General features: G+C 34.3%; 1 protein-coding gene across 1 annotated transcript in view; it reads right to left on the reverse strand.

The window, feature by feature from the left end:
- LOC128171503 (multiple epidermal growth factor-like domains protein 10) overlaps positions 1-17,002 on the reverse strand; it is a 90,249-nt gene extending 73,247 nt beyond the window's left edge. Inside the window, exons 1-2 of the mRNA XM_052837274.1 lie at positions 16,767-17,002; positions 11,237-11,467 (exon numbers count right to left, since the gene is read on the reverse strand). Of these exons, the coding sequence (XP_052693234.1) occupies positions 11,237-11,467; positions 16,767-16,854 (319 nt within the window). The 5' untranslated portion in view covers positions 16,855-17,002. The remainder of the gene's footprint in view (positions 1-11,236; positions 11,468-16,766) is intronic.
- Positions 17,003-17,682: the final 680 nt, after the last annotated feature.

Raw genomic sequence — 17,682 nt, forward strand, 5'->3', positions numbered from 1 at the left:
TTCTACATAAGCTATCTGTCATATAATTTCACAAGAAGGACAAACGTTAAAATGACGTCATGAAATACTCTCATGTTGGTATATATTAATTTTTTGGATGAAAATATGGGTCTTTTTCTTAATTATATGAAACTAAAAATATGTTAAAATCGTACTTGAGCAGATTTGTGCTCTATAATTTCAATGGCAAAACATTTTCACAAAATTGCGAGATTTTAACCGATTTAGTAACGTCATAGATAAACAACTATTTGACAATGATGCCTTATATGAAGTATACGCGAGTATGATAAGGCAACTCTCAGCGATCAAATTCCTCTGATCGATATGACGTCACAATAAGCAGCATGATGTCATATTTTACTCAGACACTTGTCGATTTTTACTTTATCTCTGGTTTAAATTATAAAAACTACAGGCATAAAATATCACAACAAACTCTTCTAACTGAATAATTTAATTCTGGTTGTAACGCGCTTTCTGATTGGCTCAAAAATTATTTTATATTGTATAAAGAATGTTGCCTACGTCATAGTAAGACTAACGTCAAGAACGTATCAATACGCCTGACGTTACGTTTGAATTTTGTACAATTTTACGTCATTTTAAAGGTCAAATGACCGTTTTTATCTACAATGAAGAGTAAAAAAATTAAATTATAAGCAATGAATTCAATATTTATTAGTTTTATACGATATAAAATGGTTTGGAACAGTTTACGCTTTTTTATAAACCGCTTCGCGGTTTATAAAGCGTAAACTGTCCCAAACCATTTTATATCGTATAAAACAAATAAATATTGAATTCATTCCTTAAATATAGCTTCGATTTCTCTCTATTACGTATGATTATCATTGATGACGTCACAAGCATGTTTAATAGAGAAGATCGTGTCGGGAGACAAATTATCGGAATGCAGTGTAAACAATGCCGAAATAAGACATTTAATACAGATACCTAAGATTTAGATGAGTTTCAGTTAGGATACAATCAGGATAATACAGGCATGGATATTTCGTTTTATCAGCGAGTGTTTTAAGGTACGCAGATCGACATTTATATGGCATGACCATCCTTTACTCTGTCAATGTGTACAAAGAAAGGTAAAAGTGTAACACTCCCCCGGATATTATGAAAGATGACTTTGGTAAATATCAACGGTATATGACCTAAATTACTTGAAAAGTGCTGCTAGAATCCTGTGCTTCGTTGTTTTAAATGAAAAATACGTAGTATTTTCAATGAAATTATAGAAGTTGAGAGGGTTTCCGATAAATATTTACAATATCTTTTTATGCGATTAACAATAGGATTCTAGCAGCAATACCAATAAACATGAACTAAATGCCGATCGAATTATAGTAGCAAACATACAAATAAACTTCGGGGTAGTGTTACACTTTTTCATTTTTTGTTAAGGTAACAAAGGGATCTATTTTTAACTGTCACGTGATACCATGGCTCGGCATCTTCAAAGATCGAATCGATTCCGAAGTAGAAAAATGATTTCTTTGGGAACACATTCACTTGGTATTCATATTCAGCACTGTTTTCATAAAAATGAACAGTTTTTAAATTGATCACAATTTTGACGGTCATTAAACTCGGAGTTGCCTTAGCCTACCCGCGTAATGTGTTTGACAACCTCTTTGTAATGTTTTATAAAGATTAGATTTTGATACGATACTATTTAAAAATAGCTTAAAATTGGGGGCAAGTATTTGTCCATATCATATTTAGTCCTTTAAAAAATAATTCATGTTACAATCGATAATTGATATGCATGAAAAATCAATATTTTCAATGCATAAGTCTACACGTGTCATTAGAAAATATCACACGACACAAACTTCTCGATAGAAATGTTAAGAGATGCCATCATTTTGACTAATTATAAATTTTGACAGCAATCAACAATTAAAAACTCGCACATAGTCTTCTAAAAGTTAATATAAGGAATATTAAAAACAGAAATTTTCTTTAAAAAACGGAAACGTGTTTTGTATGTGGGTTCGTCTTTTTTTCATTACCATTCCAAACACGAATCATGGGTATATAGCAATGCTTGCTACCCTTTATAAATTATACTATCCATTAAACCTCTGTTCTAATAGTTTAAAGTATTTCTGAAACGATTACACGAACTGTGTTCGACAATTACTTTTTCTAACACATTTTCAAAACATCTTACGGTCTTTTTAAAAACGTGTTTTCATACAAACTCTCAATAACCACGAGTTTTCATAACGAAAGCGTAACTGAGAGTTTAGTCAATATAGTCGTTTGATACCAAATTCTATGTAGTTTCAACTCACAGCAACAACGGAAGACCTATTCGTTGCTTTGCAACGAGCTCTGCTCTAGTTAAACTCAACTTTTCTACAGTACGTATACACGGCCGTCATATAAAGCACGATGTGTATTACTGACATGACAAATGTACGCTGGCAATTTAAACGAACGCGGGATTGCTCCCGATAGAACATTTCTTTTAAAGCAAAACAAAATACTGATTTCCGATGGATATAATATTATCATCGTGGAGATGATTTTAAAAAGTGAACTTAATATTCGTATACGATAATATTTGAATCCAAAGCCGCTATTTTTAAGTAACGGTTATTAGGGATATTAATTATGACTTGCCCCGCGTTTCACGTTTTTTACTTGCAATGCATCTACAAACGAAAGTACCAAACAACCTTCGGCAGCAATTTATAAATTATTTATTACATACTAGTACACAATATTAAAGAGATAATTAAATAAATTGTGCTTTATAATTGTACTCGCTATCTTCCGTGGAAATAATGGCATGGAAAAAATGTTGTTCAATGTTCATCAAAAACGATGTAGCCTTAGCAATCGAAAAAAATTAACAAACTGTATATTGATAGATTGACACATTAACAAACATTCAGACCCGCAATGTATTTTTTGCAAGTTCTATAAAATGTAGACTCAATAAGTGAATTTTTCCGTTTGGGGTATTTTGAATCACATGTGAACGCTATGTGTACATGTACATATAGATTAATAGCCATATAGATAAACACTTTCAGTGTTGAATTTTTAAAAGATATTTTGTACATGCAAAGCAATGCAATGCAAGGGCTATTAAATTCGAACAATGTACATACGGTAGGGATCGAACTGATACTGGTTCTGCTTGTTCTACAAACAGCGAATAAAATGCGAAGTATTAGGGTGTTATTTTTTAAACAAATAAGTATTGCTCTCTTAAAACCTTGCATTACTAAACAAAGTATTTCATCGGAAGCATTATTAGTTACCTTAGCTGCATATATGTAGCTCTCCGTCTGGAAAAATTGAGTACCATCCGAAATTTTTCATACAAGGGCTGTACAGACTTGCAGCTAACATTACCTTAGAATTTCCCGCTGTTCATAAATTTATCACCGTGCAAAATTCACTGTTTAATTATAAATTTATTTTGGACTTTTCTTTTAAAATTCAACATCTGTTTCGTAATATTTTCTCACAGTTTATTTCTTACAAAGTTACTTATTTATTTAGTGATTGACACTTTTCGGACTCTATATGTGATTTCAAAGAGACGGAGTGCCATGTCTCAAGGACTGTTAATCTCTTAAAACAACATTGTGCAATTATCAGTTTTTCATGTCTTGGACATCAAAGACTCATTGAGTTTATTTAATTGTTTTATATCTGTGAACCTTTCACTCAGCTTACTTATGTCATCACCTGTCAATTTATACTCATTGTTCAGATTCTTATAAATAATTATGTACAATGGTCAATCGGCAGTCTGGAATACGGTGGCCAGCCTCGGCCACGTCCGACTCACTCAGAGTCTTGAGTCCGGAGGCCACTACTGGCCATATCCGACTTGTTTGTAAAATGTCTGTCTGTTAAAATGTTTTAATGTTGCCATCGTTGAATCTCGGCCAATAAATACGGAATCCTTCATCACTTGGTTTATTTCTCTGGAACTGTATACTGGTGGACCTGTGGGAATACGGCAAACCTACCCTTCGTTTTAGCTTACGGCCCACAGCGCGCCTCAACCTTATACCCTTTACGCCAACATTCCCTCACCCGGTTCGTACTGCACACGACCGATGCAGATCCAGAAGAATTCCCTAGCACCGTGCAAATCTACGCGGTCACAATTGGTGGATGAATCCTAAGGGTAACAACAACGCCCGGGGCTGCTGCATACATTTTGCAGTAGTCAGATCCTGGACCTCTTCAGCCAGCGAGTTCCCCCATTGAACATCAACTCAGTCTCAACGTAACAACGATGGACAACAAAAGTTCCAGCCGCCATGAACTATGCAGACAGTTTTCTCTGTTCATCACCAGGAAACAACGGTCAACTGTAGAAACTTCAGCTGTCCTCAAACGTCCGTTACCGGTGGAAGAAAATAAAAAAAACAGAGGAAGAAATGTTATATTTCATTCAAAACACGAGGACGTGTTTTCCCCGGAGCGGTGGGAAACTATCACCGTGCAAAATTCACTGTTTTATTATAACTTTATTTTGGACTTTTCTTTTAAAATTCAACATCTGTTTCGTAATATTTTCTCACAGATTATTTCTTACAAAGTTACTTATTTATTTAGTGATTGACACTTTTCGGACTCTATATGTGATTTCAAAGAGACGGAGTGCCATGTCTCAAGGACTGTTAATCTCTTAAAACAACATTGTGCAATTATCAGTTTTTCATGTCTTGGACATCAAAGACTCATTGAGTTTATTTAATTGTTTTATATCTGTGAACCTTTCACTCAGCTTACTTATGTCATCACCTGTCAATTTATACTCATTGTTCAGATTCTTATAAATAATTATGTACAATGGTCAATCGGCAGTCTGGAATACGGTGGCCAGCCTCGGCCACGTCCGACTCACTCAGAGTCTTGAGTCCGGAGGCCACTACTGGCCATATCCGACTTGTTTGTAAAATGTCTGTCTGTTAAAATGTTTCAATGTTGCCATCGTTGAATCTCGGCCAATAAATACGGAATCCTTCATCACTTGGTTTATTTCTCTGGAACTGTATACTGGTGGACCTTTGGGAATACGGCAAACCTACCCTTCGTTTTAGCTTACGGCCCACAGCGCGCCTCAACCTTATACCCTTTACGCCAACATTCCCTCACCCGGTTCGTACTGCACACGACCGATGCAGATCCAGAAGAATTCCCTAGCACCGTGCAAATCTACGCGGTCACAAATTCATTAAAAGACGTGCAGATTCAAGTTGTTATATGTCGTTTGATATGGGATTTATGATGTCTATTTATATTATTTTAATTAAGGACAGACGAGACGTTCCTCAATTTTATATAATTTTCCTTGATATTTCATTCCTTATTTATTAACATTTAAACCTGTTAATTCCAAAAAATTTAGAGTACATTACCAGGCTCGTTTTGGAGCTAGAATATTTCGAACTTTCCTTAAAATAGCACGCAAAATGCATTTGAATGCTTATAAGTTAAGTCATACTCTATATTTTAATTTGAACACTTTATATCCAAACCAAAAAAATCATATTACCTAAAAATTTAATTATGAAATAACAAAGTGGAAATCTTAATTCACATTGTGGAGATAGGAAACAATGGAAGATACATGAAGGTCGCGTCTGACCTTAATATTATACAAGCAATAGCTTTCCAAAAAGCTTGCCTGACTACCCAAATTTATTCAATGGAAGCATGCATGTATCAATTAGGCTATCTTATAAGAAATTAAATTTAATTATCGCTGCGGATCATAAATTATTAAAATGAACGTGCAGAGTTTAGAAGCAATTTCAATCTTTTTTTTCGATCGAGTGCATGTACCTGTATATCACTGGAAATTAAATCATTTCATTATTTTAAATCATTTTAGGAATGTACATGTATCGAATAATCTCAAACAGCCAAATTGAAAATTGAATTTGTTATATATTAGATGCAAAATCAAAGACATTTTGTTATTTCTAACCATATAGGAAAGGATATTCAAACATGTACATGTAGCATCGTTATTTGAAAGTGTGTGTGTGTGTGGGGGGGGGGGAGGGGGGGGGGGGTATGGGGTAGGTGGGCAGCTTTATCCAAAAAAAAAATCGTGACAAGGAATTAAAAAAATGGGGAATTTTGAAAATCCTAATCCGTAGGTGGGAGGGGGTATTTACATTTTAACTTCAATTTAATTCAATTAGAATTACTTTATTTTTTGGTTCCATTTATTACATGCTCCGACAAAAGTGAAAGATCCATGATATCTCTATTTATTATATGACCAGTTAAGAAAATAGAGTGGGTAAGACCATCTACACATCATGTGCTCTTGCCTTACTTGGACTCGCCCACTAATCGGCGAGCCAAAATTATGAATGAGACGTATTATGGCGCGAAGTCTTTCTTTACCATTCACGCAACAGCTGAGATCTCAGATAGATCCATCGGCATAGATCCATTGGGAGGGTGTCAACTAATAACTACATATATTATACTTTGGATTGAATGTTTTAGAAGAAATCTATCCAATTAACATACACACTTAATTGACTAGCAATTGTTTGATGTACAGTTACATTTGTACACGCGAGTGAAACCCTTTTCCAGATGAATGAAATCGCCAAATTGATCGAAAATCGGGTCACACGTACCCCACTTCGGCGAATTACTTGTACGTAGCCCCTCCAGTAAATATTCCAATTATATGAATTTGTATTTGTTTTAATTAATCCAAACTGATGATTCTTTGTTAATGATGATAATCCAACACCAACTATTACTTACATTGTACTACTTAGACAATGTGTATCATCTTGTTGCAATGACACCTCCCTCTTTTTTTTTTTGACCTTTCAAATATGGCAATCTATTTTTAAATCAGGATTACACACGTGCAATGTGAAAAGCCCTTTTAATTGAACAATCTTGCTCATTGTTGCTTATTACATCCCATATAACGTTTTCATCAATTATGAATATAAATGTTGACACATTAAAGATACATCGTCAGGCAATTATTAATTCAAGCTTGTGGGTGCCCCCCCCCCCCTCCCCCCACCACACTTTTTCTCACAGCAACTAATTTTTCTGGATTAGGATTTTGAAGATTTTGGGAAAGTCTTTTTTTTTTTTTTTTTTTTTGCTTGTCAAGATTTTTTGGATGAGTCTGCCCCCCCCCCCCCACTTTCAAAAAGGATGCTACGTGCCTGCATAATGATAACAACATTCAAGGGCCTTCCGTCATTTTCAAGCCATGATAAACATGATAAAAAGGACTCTCAAAATAAAAAAAATAGACGCAAAGTAAACTGCATTCACGGCATATGTTCACATGGTATTCCTATTCTATTCCTATTTTGGACTCTTCCACTTTAACTACGAAAAAATTAATGAATGAGACATTCTGATTCTGGCGCGGAGTCTTGTAAATGAAATTTCCATTGATCTGAATGGATTTTTCCGTGAGGGTCGGGGTAGGTATAAAACAAATTTAATCGTTCAAAGTTTTGAATTGTTAACAACGAAATATCAGATCGAATGTTTTAGAACGATTTATAAATGCAAAATACAGTCATTTTTAATCGGTTGACGCGTGAGCATATGTATTAAGTAGGCGGGCATCCTTACACCCTATTAATTGAAGACAAATGAAATCGCGTCCAGCAGAACTCCCTGGCATTTTAGTGTATGTTATTATAAATTTATGATTTTGTTTGTTAATAACAATTCAACATCAATCATTAATTAACAATGTACACTCTAGTACGCTAATACATAATTTTGTTGCGATGACCCCCCCCCCCCCCCATTATACCTATTTTTAAATCAGGATTACACACGTGCTTGCATGTGCAGAAGACAATCTGGAACTTAACTGATAACTATATCATCTCTTTGGAAATTTATTTCTCCGTAAGCAAAAACGTGTACTAACTGATACGTGCAATTGTGAAAACCATAGAGGAATGCATGATCTGCGCATAATAACTAACTTTAAGTCAATAATAATATGAAAATATATGCTTGACTTCATAACGGAAATTGATCCAGATAAATATAATTATCAAAAATAAACCTAAAAAACAAACTACACTTTCATCCTTCACCCACAATATTGCCTTTTCGATATTTGTCATCGTGGTAGATCCGTGTAACAATCTATTAAGTAGGTGCTTGCACGACATAGAACCGGCCCTTGCTGACCAACGTTTTCATTAACACATATAAAGGAAAAAAAATATTTAGATTTTTTCTTGGATATATTTTGATGTAAATAAAAAAGAGAAATAATTAGTTCTACAATATATATGCGATGTAAATCTTTTTTCCATGCAATATTTCGTATAAAACAACGAAGAGTAGTATCTTGAAACTTCATTCAAAATTTTATTAGACCTTTAAATTGTAAAATGCTAACATTGAAAATTGTGCCCGATTCCTTTTGTTTTTAAGGTAAATCTTTATTGTTTAAAAAAACTGATTCTTTGAGACAAAATAAATTGACATAATCAGTTTGACATTCTCTAAGTGCAGTTCTGTAGCTCTTAGTCTGAAAAAGAATCGGATGGACGACCTAGGACCCAGATCGTCCATCCAAATTTCTTGAATGTTGCCATTTCTTTCGTACGCGGACGCATGTTGGCCGAATACTCACCGAGACTAAATGGTTCGTATTTTAAGTTTTAACTGCGTTTAAAGGTAATATTGGAATTCCGATAATTTTGAAAATGATTAATTAAATAAAAAGGGTTAAAATTACCGTTAAATTACCGGCATCGGTCTTCCCCATGCGCGAATCTAGAAGAGTAGGGTGAGGGTTCCAGATCCAACCCTAACCCCCGCAAAATTTCTTTCCATTACATGTACAATATAAAATTACAAAAATATGCCTCGGACATCCCCAGGCAAACTCAAATAACCGTCAGACACTCAACCCCCACCCCAGGAAAATTTTTCTTATCCGCGCGTGCCCCCCCCCCCCTCAAAAAACAAAATTATTCTTCAGAACCCCCTGTAAAATTTCGAGGATCTCCGCATACATTCTAAAAGATTCATTGGCCCTTGCTTTCGATTAAAAATGCGAGTAAAATGTTTGGTCTTTTTACGTTCATACCGGGCATACCCACTGTGTGATTATAATCGTCGTCCATATTCTGTGTATATTGAGTCAATTATGATGATTAGATAAGTTACTCAAAATAAAATGCACATGCAAAAAAACAACATGCGGCGAATCAAACTTCAGACAACTTTGAAAGATCTGTATTTGCTTATATACATGTACTTTGTTTCTTTTACACAGTGTTTACACATCTAATATTGCACCATGGTCAGGTATCAATTTTTGTATTACGTCACAAGTATGACGCAGCTACGACGGAAGACCTAATCGTTGCTTGCAACGAGCTCGTCTCTAGTTTATTTACCAGTTGTAAATTCTTGTTTGTTTCCCACACAATTGCACAAATTGACAATAACCTACCAAGAAGTAATAAAGAACGTCCTGTGCACGCAGTCAGAGCGCAGAGCACGCCGTGGACGCGCGGTAAAAACTCCTAGCACGTCATGAGGGTGGCGAGAGCGCAGTCAATCGCCTAGTAGAACTTTGTGAGAACGCAGTTCCACGCCGCGGGAGCTCCGTGAAAACGCCTCGGTCGCCGTCAGGACGCCATGACATCTTCACTTGTAAAACTTTCAAATAAAATTTTACATTTTAAATTTGTACATTGTACGATCCCACGGTGATTCCATGAATTTTACAACGCCGTTAATTAACACGCTGTGGAAACGCTACTTGGTGTAACAGGGCCTTTACTCTGTCTAAAATTCATCGGACCGGAACTAAATTTAAACTTGTTTTGTATTTTGTATTTTTTGGTAAATAACCTACATATGAAATATCAGCTTGATATATGCATCCCTTCAAAAGTCAGAGAGCGGAAACTGAGAATTTCTCATTTTTTTCTTCAAAGTTCAATAGACATAACTCTCAAAAATAATTGGACCAGAAACAAATTCGATCCCAAGTTGTACATCCCTATGATGTATCCATATATCAAAATTGACTTAAATGTGTGCAATAGTTGTTCAAATTATGATCGCAAAGTGAATTTTCCATTTTTGTTCTAAGTCTAAGAGGCATAACTCTGTTTAAAATCATAGGACCGGGGCCAGTTCGAATGCAACCTACATGTATATATTCATAAGATACATGTACATCCATCAGGCACGTAGCATCAGTTCCCCCCCCCCCCTTTTTTGGCAGCAAAGATTTTTCTTATATTTACATAAATAATTATTTAAATTATTTAAATGTAATAAAAAAAATATATTTAAATAAAGAGCGCCCCCCCCCCCCCCCCCCATCACACAGGGATTAGGATTCCGAAGATTTTGGAAAGTAAGGTTTTCCTCTTTATTTTGGGGGGAGGGGGGTTGTCAAGATGTTTTGGATGAGTTTGCCCCCCCCCCCTTTCAAACACGGTGTTACGTGCCTGTCCATAGATCAAATTTAAATTGAATGTGTGCAACAGTTGTTGAGAAAATGATCGTAAAGTGAATGCTGATGGAAGGACGGAACAGGGTAACAATATATGCCCTGGCTATTTCATGGAGGGGGCATACAAATCATAATCAAATATATATGTTAATAAAAGCAATTAAAATATGACAAATTATTGGTATTTAAACAAACGTTAAGATTGTATATTTACATTTTCCAGTGTCTTTGCCTGTGATAACACTACGTATCGATTTTGTACTATATAACCCATAATACAACTGTTGCCAAATCGAGGCGCCAGTGGGATTTGCTTATTTATATTTAAATATATATAATCGTACGATGGTTTAAAATTATATAAATATAAGTAATAAGGAATCATTCTTTGAATATTATGAGATGATAATTTCGGTCGGGGTGTGATCAAATCTATCATAAAGCCCTTCACACCCCGACCGAAATTATCACCTCATAATACTCAAAGAATGATTCCTTATTCCTTATTTAACGACCTACATTGTTTAAACAATGCACGGCAGTGGAAAGAAACCAACAAATGAACAAGCAAACTAACTATTGTAACTAGTATAATCAAATCGTGGCACGAACTTTTACATCAAACACAATATGATAATTCTTAAATTTAATAGTCATGGAAATAAATATAATTTGAGTTTTAACAGAAACGTTATCTGAGGGTAAATATAAAAGAATAAAATGTGACTATACCCTGTAGATTATTGTCCGTCCTGAAGTATATGGTGATGTTGTAGATGCTGTGGATGGTGGTCAGGTTCACCCACCAGGTGGCTTTTTGTCCCCAATATGATACAGCACATTGACCTCCTCTATAACTCCGGTCTGATTTACGTCCGTCTACAGCGTTACTGGCGTCCCATCTGTCGTCACCTGGGGTGTATTGGTACTGTTGGTACGCTGGTTTGTTGAGGGCGACATTAACTGTGAAGATAAACATACAGTGAACTCAGAGTGTAATTTTCGGGATTTATGTCAAATCATGGTGCGATGGTAATTATATACATAACTCTAAAAAAAATTAATTTTGCAATAGGGTACAAGTACAAGTGCACAGAGGATGTCTATATTGTGTGATTTTATATTTGCTATATCCAACCAGTTCAAAATGGTGTATTTATTTGCGAGGCTTGCCGAGCGAATATAACCATTTCAAGGAGTTTGATAAAGCAAATATAAAATCACAAAATTATAGATGTTTTATTTATCACATAAAATTTGATTTAAATTATGAAACTTTTGAGACAGTCCTTGCGCAATACTATTAAGTACGTCATTTCGGATAAAGATATAACTGTTTTCATGTCAAGTTTCACTGAAATAACCCTTTAAATATATTTTTAGCGCTAAATAATTTTTTAGAGCTTAATCACTTGATTAAATAGAAATACTGATAAGAAGACTTGAATAATCAAGTTTGTTGACATACACAAAGTTGCGAATGCTCGTTAGTTTGAAGTAACCCCTTCATGGTAACTGCGGTTCCTCTCGTTTGCAAGAAAAAATGACATAATTTTGTGAAATATGACATAAGTCAATTGTTTCATTTACGTCATTTAATTATCTACATACTAAAATTTTATCTGCCATGCAAGTGTGCAGTACTGCTGTTGTCGTAAAGGGGTCTATTGACTCGAACAAGGAATAGTTGTTGATGTTTTATAAAACACAAGCCTAATGATTCTAAACTGAGAATATTGAATAAGGATGCTTACTGGTGGTGGAAAAAAGTCATTAGAAATATTATTTCGGTAAGGTCTTGTATATAAACACAACCAAAGCGTCCTAGTTTCATCGCATCATCAGGATGAATTCCTGGTTAGCTAACGTGATTTGCAATTTCATAAACTACACAGTGGCATCGGAAGCAAATTGAAAGTGGGGGGGGGGTGGGTGGGCAGGGTGAGATTAAGCCCCCCCCCCCCTAACTGGTTTCGACGCCTATGCTTTACATTTATTTGGTTTCCTTCATATTTGTATTTTAAATCTTTGACAAAATCCATTTAATATCAATTTTTGGTAATAGGTATAGTTATGTTGAAAAAACTAGCAAATCTTCAAAAATAGGTCACTGAAGCGACTGCATGAAGCGTTGAAGCGAGGGGCTGTGTCAAAAATAGTTCGGACCGGAAGTATTTGGTAAAATTAACCCGTTTGATAAAGCAAAGGTTTATTACAAGGGTGGTATACCCCACATGTATGAGATACATTATTATTTACAATAAGTATGCTGCCATGCATGAATATCTTGAATGAACTGTCAGGTGGTTTTGAAAACTCAATATTTAAATTGATTAATTTGTTTGAATATTTTGATATTAGAAAGTAAAGGAACGGATATGTACTTAGAATTTAAGTTGTGCTTTGTAATAACCCACGTGCACGGTGCGACGATCAGTTTACTCTGTTAGATAATTAATTATGCCGTCATGTGTTTATTTATATATTTAGATTGATCTATCTGTTTACATCTTCAAAATGTTGACCCTTAAAATATGCTCAAACGTTTTTTGTTGGTCGATTTACATGTACTTCATCGTGTAGTTGGTCTGACCGTTTGCTTTCTGTGCGGTTGTTAAGTAAAAAAAAAACCAAAAACAAAAAACCAAAAAAAAAAACAATGGAGGAAACAAAAACTGTGACGTAATAAACAACCATTACCCGCACCCCCCCCCCCAAAAAAAAAATCGGACTAAAGAAAATAAATTTGTCCTTCGTTTGAATTTTTAAATTAAATCAGGATCCCCCCTGAAAAATTCAAAAAAATCAAATCTACACTGTAAAATTATTCTAAATAGGCCTTTAAAAAACTCCCCAATCCCTTTCGAAATTCCCCATTAGCCAAAGTTATCCCTTGATATATCTATACAGATATTGCTGACACAATTCACGGATACGACATGTGACCTCCAAACCTTTAATTATGATAGTGTAACGGGATGGGAGAAATAATGACGGACCAGACCAGGATTCGAACCTGGCTATTTCATGGAGGGGGCATAACCCCCCCCCCCCCCCTCTGAATCTCTAGTCAGGTGATCTACCAAATCAGTTATCTGACGCCGGTACTTGCACCGATGTTTTAAATTGCCTTTTCCTTCTAGCCACTTTCCCCCGGAAAATGGCTATATAACACCCCCCCTTCTGAAATATGGCTATATGGCAGTTTCACCCCCCCCCCCCCACGAAAATCTGACCATATAGTGAGATTTCCCCTTTACCTCCATGGAAAACCTACTATATTGTAAATCACCCCCCCCTCTCTTGTTTTACATGTTGGTCATGTTTATGGCGGACCATTCGTGGCAATAACTTGCAATAGCTGATATCAAAATTATGATATGATATGAAATGATACAATATCTATTATTGAAAAAAAGTTTTAAATATTTGAAACTAAAGGTTAAAAAAGTCAAATGTTGTCTTACTTCGGAAGTGACATAGGACAGAACATCTATTACAAAAAAAAATGTTTATACGTTAAATTGTAAGTATTAAAAACCGTGGAAAAAACAAAAGTTCTGTTGCACGGCAAGGAAAATGCTTTAAAAAATGTAGTTTTAAATCACTTCTTTTTTCCGAGATACAGTTTAAAAATGTATTAAAGAAAATGTCTTTAAATTCTATTCAACCATTGAAACGTAAAACAAAATGCAATTCGTCAATATTAAGACAATTTAGAAGAAAAAACGGCTTCAGTTATTACGAGGATTGGACGCGGGTCACCTAATGAGAAAACATTAATTAAGTCATCGGAAACGTCGCTGGGAAAAGTAAAGGACAACTATTTATCATATATGCATTAATTAATTTTAATACAAAATACACAGTCTGCATTCAAAATCAAACCTAAATAAACCTTGCAAATATTACAGTTAAATAAAAATACTCGTTTCAAGTGACACTATGATGTGACGACGATCGCTTTGATGTATAAAACCCGTCCGTAAAGATAACAGTAATATTATATAACTCTGGAAAAAACCCATAAGCACCGAAGATAAATCTAAGATATTTTGATTATATGTTTTCGAGTGTTTACAACTTCGTCAGGCACGTAGCTTCAGGGGAGAAGGGGCCTCTTCACCCCTACCCCACTTTCTTAAAATTACATATAAAAAAAATGAATTGAAAATTAGGAAATAAACAGTGAACAAGTATACTACGACCCCCCCCCCCCCCCCTCTTTCCCCCGACCACGAAATAGAAATTTCACGATTTTGTAAAGTTTATATATATATATATATATATTTTGCTTGTCAAGACTTATCAAATGAGTCGTCACCCCCTCCCATGAAAAAGATGCTACGTGTTTGTTCGTTCATTTCAATGTAAATTCATACGAAACAAGAATTTTAATGAAATGAAGATTCGTTTGATTTCGAATTCTGCACATATGCGCATATTTAAATTTGTAAGTCCAAAACATCAAATGAATAAATATTATCAAATCTTAGTTTAATATGAAGAAAGAATATTTCTTGCCCACTCTGATTAAAACTATTTCATAAATGTCAATTTTTTATCTACTTGTAGGTGATACATACTTTTGTAATACATGTAAAGATTTAATAATTTAATACATGTAGTTGGTATATTTTAAATAAGTGAAATGTACAATTACAAGATTGTACATTTATGAATACGTACATGTACATTGTAACTCTACTTCAATTAATTAATAACATTATGATACAAAGCTATTTATGTTGACCAACAATAATGTATGTATCATTTAATCAACATTATGTATGCATAGAATAAAGATAATAATTAATCAAATAATAAAATAAAATTCAATGAATAATTCAATCATAACTGAGTAGTGTTTAAGCTTTATTAAATTACTTAAATTTCATTGATTAAAACTTATATCTCCAAAACTATAACCTAAAACAAGTACACTTATTCAGCTACAGCCATTCTAGGTCGACATAAACTATTTTGATATAGCTCTCAGCGTACAAATATTTCTGATAAACAAGCTGAACATGCAGAAAGCATATGTAAGTACTAACTTTTCTCTTCTAATTAACAAGTTGTAAATTAATCATCTCATTATTAATTCTGAGTTATCAAACTAAATTCAGTGTATAGAGTGTGAAAGATATAGGATGGAATGTGTTTTTTTATTACAGTCATAGATTCAGTTAATTAATACTAGGTGCTCTGAAAGCTACATGTAGGCTCTCATACATAAACAGGTATTAATTATTTGTCATAAATACATGCTTAATCAATTTTATACTTTTACAAGAATATATAGCTGATATATAAATGTTCAATAATGATCATGATGATAAATCTGAACATGTGTAGATTTTTGTCATCATGTAGTTAACATAAATTGTAAAATGCTGTGACAAGGGAAATAACTTTCTCATATTTATAGCATTTATGTATGACTTCTGAAATCAATTATAAACATTTTTTGCATTAATTATATATTTATGTATATTTGCAGGGTGGTTTATTGTTGAATTATAAATAAATCTACTACAAATAACCCCTGTTACACTTTTTTAACAATATTGAGCAATATATCAGTTCTTCCAAAGATTCTCTCTATCAGGGATCTAGCCTGCACAAAGTTGCACACACAGACAGACCGATTGTTAGATCTATTTCAAAAAACATACTCAAACATTCTTCATTTACAAATTCAGAACACATAGTTGTGTGTATGAGTGTATATCTTGTCAAACCAGGTAATTTATCAAATGTTAACCTAAATGAAGTGCTATGTATTACATGATACGCAAGTTTAATTTTTAACATTGTCTAGAAAAATTACAAAAAAAGGAAAAACAAAACTCAACCTGTACAGAGGAATGCAAATATATATGCAACATGGGAGTGTGCAAACATTGATTTTAATCCTTATTGGGTTTCCATTAATAACTCTTATAAAATCTAAACCAAAAACAGAAGGGATAAATCTTACTTTGGGGGAAAAACTACTATATAGTAGCCCGGGAGGGGGTAGGCTACTATATACATGTAGCAGGTTTTTCGGGGGGGGGGGGGGCTAATATGGGGATGGGGGAAGACTGCTCTACAACACCGGTCACACCGTCACAATAAAACATTTGTCTTTACAAGTTTACAGTGGAAGTCTATCCGATAATTTCACACGTGAAACATTCTGAATCTAATCACGTACTCTAACATGCATGTTTACGTGATTGTTGTTAATATAAACTTGTACGTTAAGTTTACTCACCGTACGCCGCCTGGGAGACTGCCAGCAGACAGAACCACACAGTGAGGACACCGAGGTGATACACAGAGTGTCCGGAGAGGGACACCATGGTAGTGTCTTGTCGATCTGGTCCTATTAGATTGCTAGATTGTCCAACAGAAATAATCAATAGAAAACATCAAGCCATCCGCTATCACAATATAAACAGGCTATATATTTTTAGTAGCTGGAATAGTTGAAATAGGGATGGGTTATAAGTTTACAGACAGCGCAGACTCCAAGATCACGTGACAAGGAAGTAAAGCAAAGTATATAGAGCTTATTATAATATTCATTGACTAGCATGTCGGAAGTAGTTTAACTTTATATATTTTTCTGAAAATACTACGGCATACAGTGTTGGTTCTTTTTATATTTAAATTCGATTTAATGCACAGATTTATCTCATACGTGTGGTGTATATTACCCGTGTGATAAACCTTTGCTATATCAAACGGGTGATGCTATATCAAATACTTCCGGTCCGAACTATTTTTGACACAACCCCTCGCTTCAACGCTTCAGTGACCTATATGTTTTTACAAAGATCTAGTAATCAATAATAAAATAACTGACAACAAAGATATCTGTATGGTTCGTTTATTCGTATCCGGACACAGTGACTTTAAAATTTGCAATGTATATTTAAGCCCTGAAATATCATAAAACAATAATATAATTTATATCAAAATATAACATTAGTACAATATATATGTAATTCCATCAAGATAATATTTTTACATTATCTTACTATAATTGTACTTAAACATTTAGCGGGAGGTAATTCTTATAATATACATGAATTACATTTCTCCAAAATAAGTCATAAAATATATTAATCAGATTAAAAAAAATATTCGAAAACACTTTCTCACCATTCTATGGGAACAGGCTCATA

Source organism: Crassostrea angulata, chromosome 2, assembly GCF_025612915.1.
Source record: "Crassostrea angulata isolate pt1a10 chromosome 2, ASM2561291v2, whole genome shotgun sequence".
NCBI classification, from domain to species: domain Eukaryota; kingdom Metazoa; phylum Mollusca; class Bivalvia; order Ostreida; family Ostreidae; genus Magallana; species Magallana angulata.